This window comes from Myotis davidii, unplaced genomic scaffold, assembly GCF_000327345.1.
Source record: "Myotis davidii unplaced genomic scaffold, ASM32734v1 scaffold586, whole genome shotgun sequence".
In the NCBI taxonomy this organism is placed as follows: Eukaryota; Metazoa; Chordata; class Mammalia; order Chiroptera; family Vespertilionidae; genus Myotis; species Myotis davidii.
Genome location: NW_006296809.1, coordinates 214,496 through 215,901, shown reverse-complemented (window position 1 = coordinate 215,901; position 1,406 = coordinate 214,496). Strand labels below are relative to the sequence as shown.

The 1,406-nt window shown below is 69.4% G+C and overlaps 1 protein-coding gene across 1 annotated transcript in view; it reads left to right on the top strand.

Annotated features, from left to right (window-relative positions):
- LOC107184470 (chromosome unknown open reading frame, human C1orf159) overlaps positions 1 to 1,406 on the top strand; it is a 14,105-nt gene that overhangs the window by 2,160 nt on the left and 10,539 nt on the right. Inside the window, exons 2-3 of the mRNA XM_015569672.1 lie at positions 840 to 1,054; positions 1,203 to 1,278. Coding sequence (XP_015425158.1) covers positions 983 to 1,054; positions 1,203 to 1,278 — 148 coding nt within the window. The 5' untranslated portion in view covers positions 840 to 982. The remainder of the gene's footprint in view (positions 1 to 839; positions 1,055 to 1,202; positions 1,279 to 1,406) is intronic.

Below are 1,406 nucleotides of genomic sequence, written 5' to 3'. Positions count from 1 at the left end.
CGCGTTGCCCGTGGGACTGAGGAGGTGTACGTTCTCGTTCCGCTTTCTGCACACGCCCCCCGCCCCGTTTCCCTGTGACACGCCCCCGTTTCCCGCGACACGCCCCCGTTTCCCCACGACACGCCCCCGTTTCTCTATGCGGAGACCTGTCACTCGCATGGGTTTGCACTCGCTGCCCCAGCTCCTCCGTCTGCTTTTCTGCCAGGTGCACGGTTCCTGGCGGGGACTTTCCTAGAGAAGACACTCGCCTGCTGTGTGCGGGCCGATGGCCGGCGGGCCCCCCGGGAGTTGGCGGAAGTCGTAAAGCTTGTCCGGCTCACGCTGGTGTGGGCCTGGCTGCAGGAGGGATGCGACCTTCGGGCCCTGAGTCCCGCGGACACTGAGGTCGGGTGTCCAGCTGGGAGCTTTGTTGGTGTGTGTGGCTCGGTCCTGTCCATCTTGCTCTGTGTTCCACCCCCTAGAAGGCTTTCTGGGGGGGCACGGGCCTGAGTCCGACCTTGTCACCCTGTGATGCCCTTCCCTCTCCTGTGAAGAAAGTGGGTGAGACCAAGGTCCCCGTGACACGCTCCCCAGAGGCATCCCCCCACCCGGCAGGTCCGCGTCGGGTGGAGAGGCTCAAGACGGATTCGGGTTGTACCAGGACCCAGCGAGGTGATGGGCGGCCAAGCCTGGCCCGGACTCATGTGCAAGGACGGCTCCTCACCCCTTTCTGCCCAGCCCACCTCCCTGCGGGAGGCTGTGGCGGGGACAGGGGGCACCGTCCGAGCCCAGCCTCCTGGGACCCGGCCCGGTTTGGCTGCGCGGTGACGCCGTGGGCTCACCCGGCACTTGATTTGCAGGCCCCAGACCTGGCCGTGAGACTCGGGGCTGCGCGGAGCTGGATGCCTGCAGCTCGCGTTCTGTGGGGCCAGGCCAGGTCCCCCGCCCCACGCCCGCCCGGCAGCCCGGCGCCCTCTCTGCTGCAGACCCTGCGCACTGGGACATGGCGCTCCCGCGCGCCGTCCTCCTGGCCGGCCTCCTGGCGGAAGTTGCCAGCAAGTCCTCGGACAGCGCGGTAGGTGCCCTGCCCTGTGGCCTGGGTGCCAGGAAGTAAGGTTGGCGCCTGCGGCCCCCAGGGCTCTGGCCCTTCCCCCTCGAGGCCCCGCCCGCGCCCTCGGCTACGGGGTCTGGGAACTGACAACTGACCCGCCGTTCCCTTCCAGGGCCAGCAGTCCAGGTGCTGTGTGGACGTGGCGGACGCCAACACCACCTGCTCCGGCACGAGCCTCTGTGGCCCAGGTGAGCATCCGGCCTGAGCCCGTGTGGCTCTCACCACGGCCGGGAGGGCAGGGGGCGCGCAGACCTCGGGGAGATGGGAGGGCACGGGACCGGAGGGGTGGCCCCACACCAGCCTCCCCTGGCTGGTG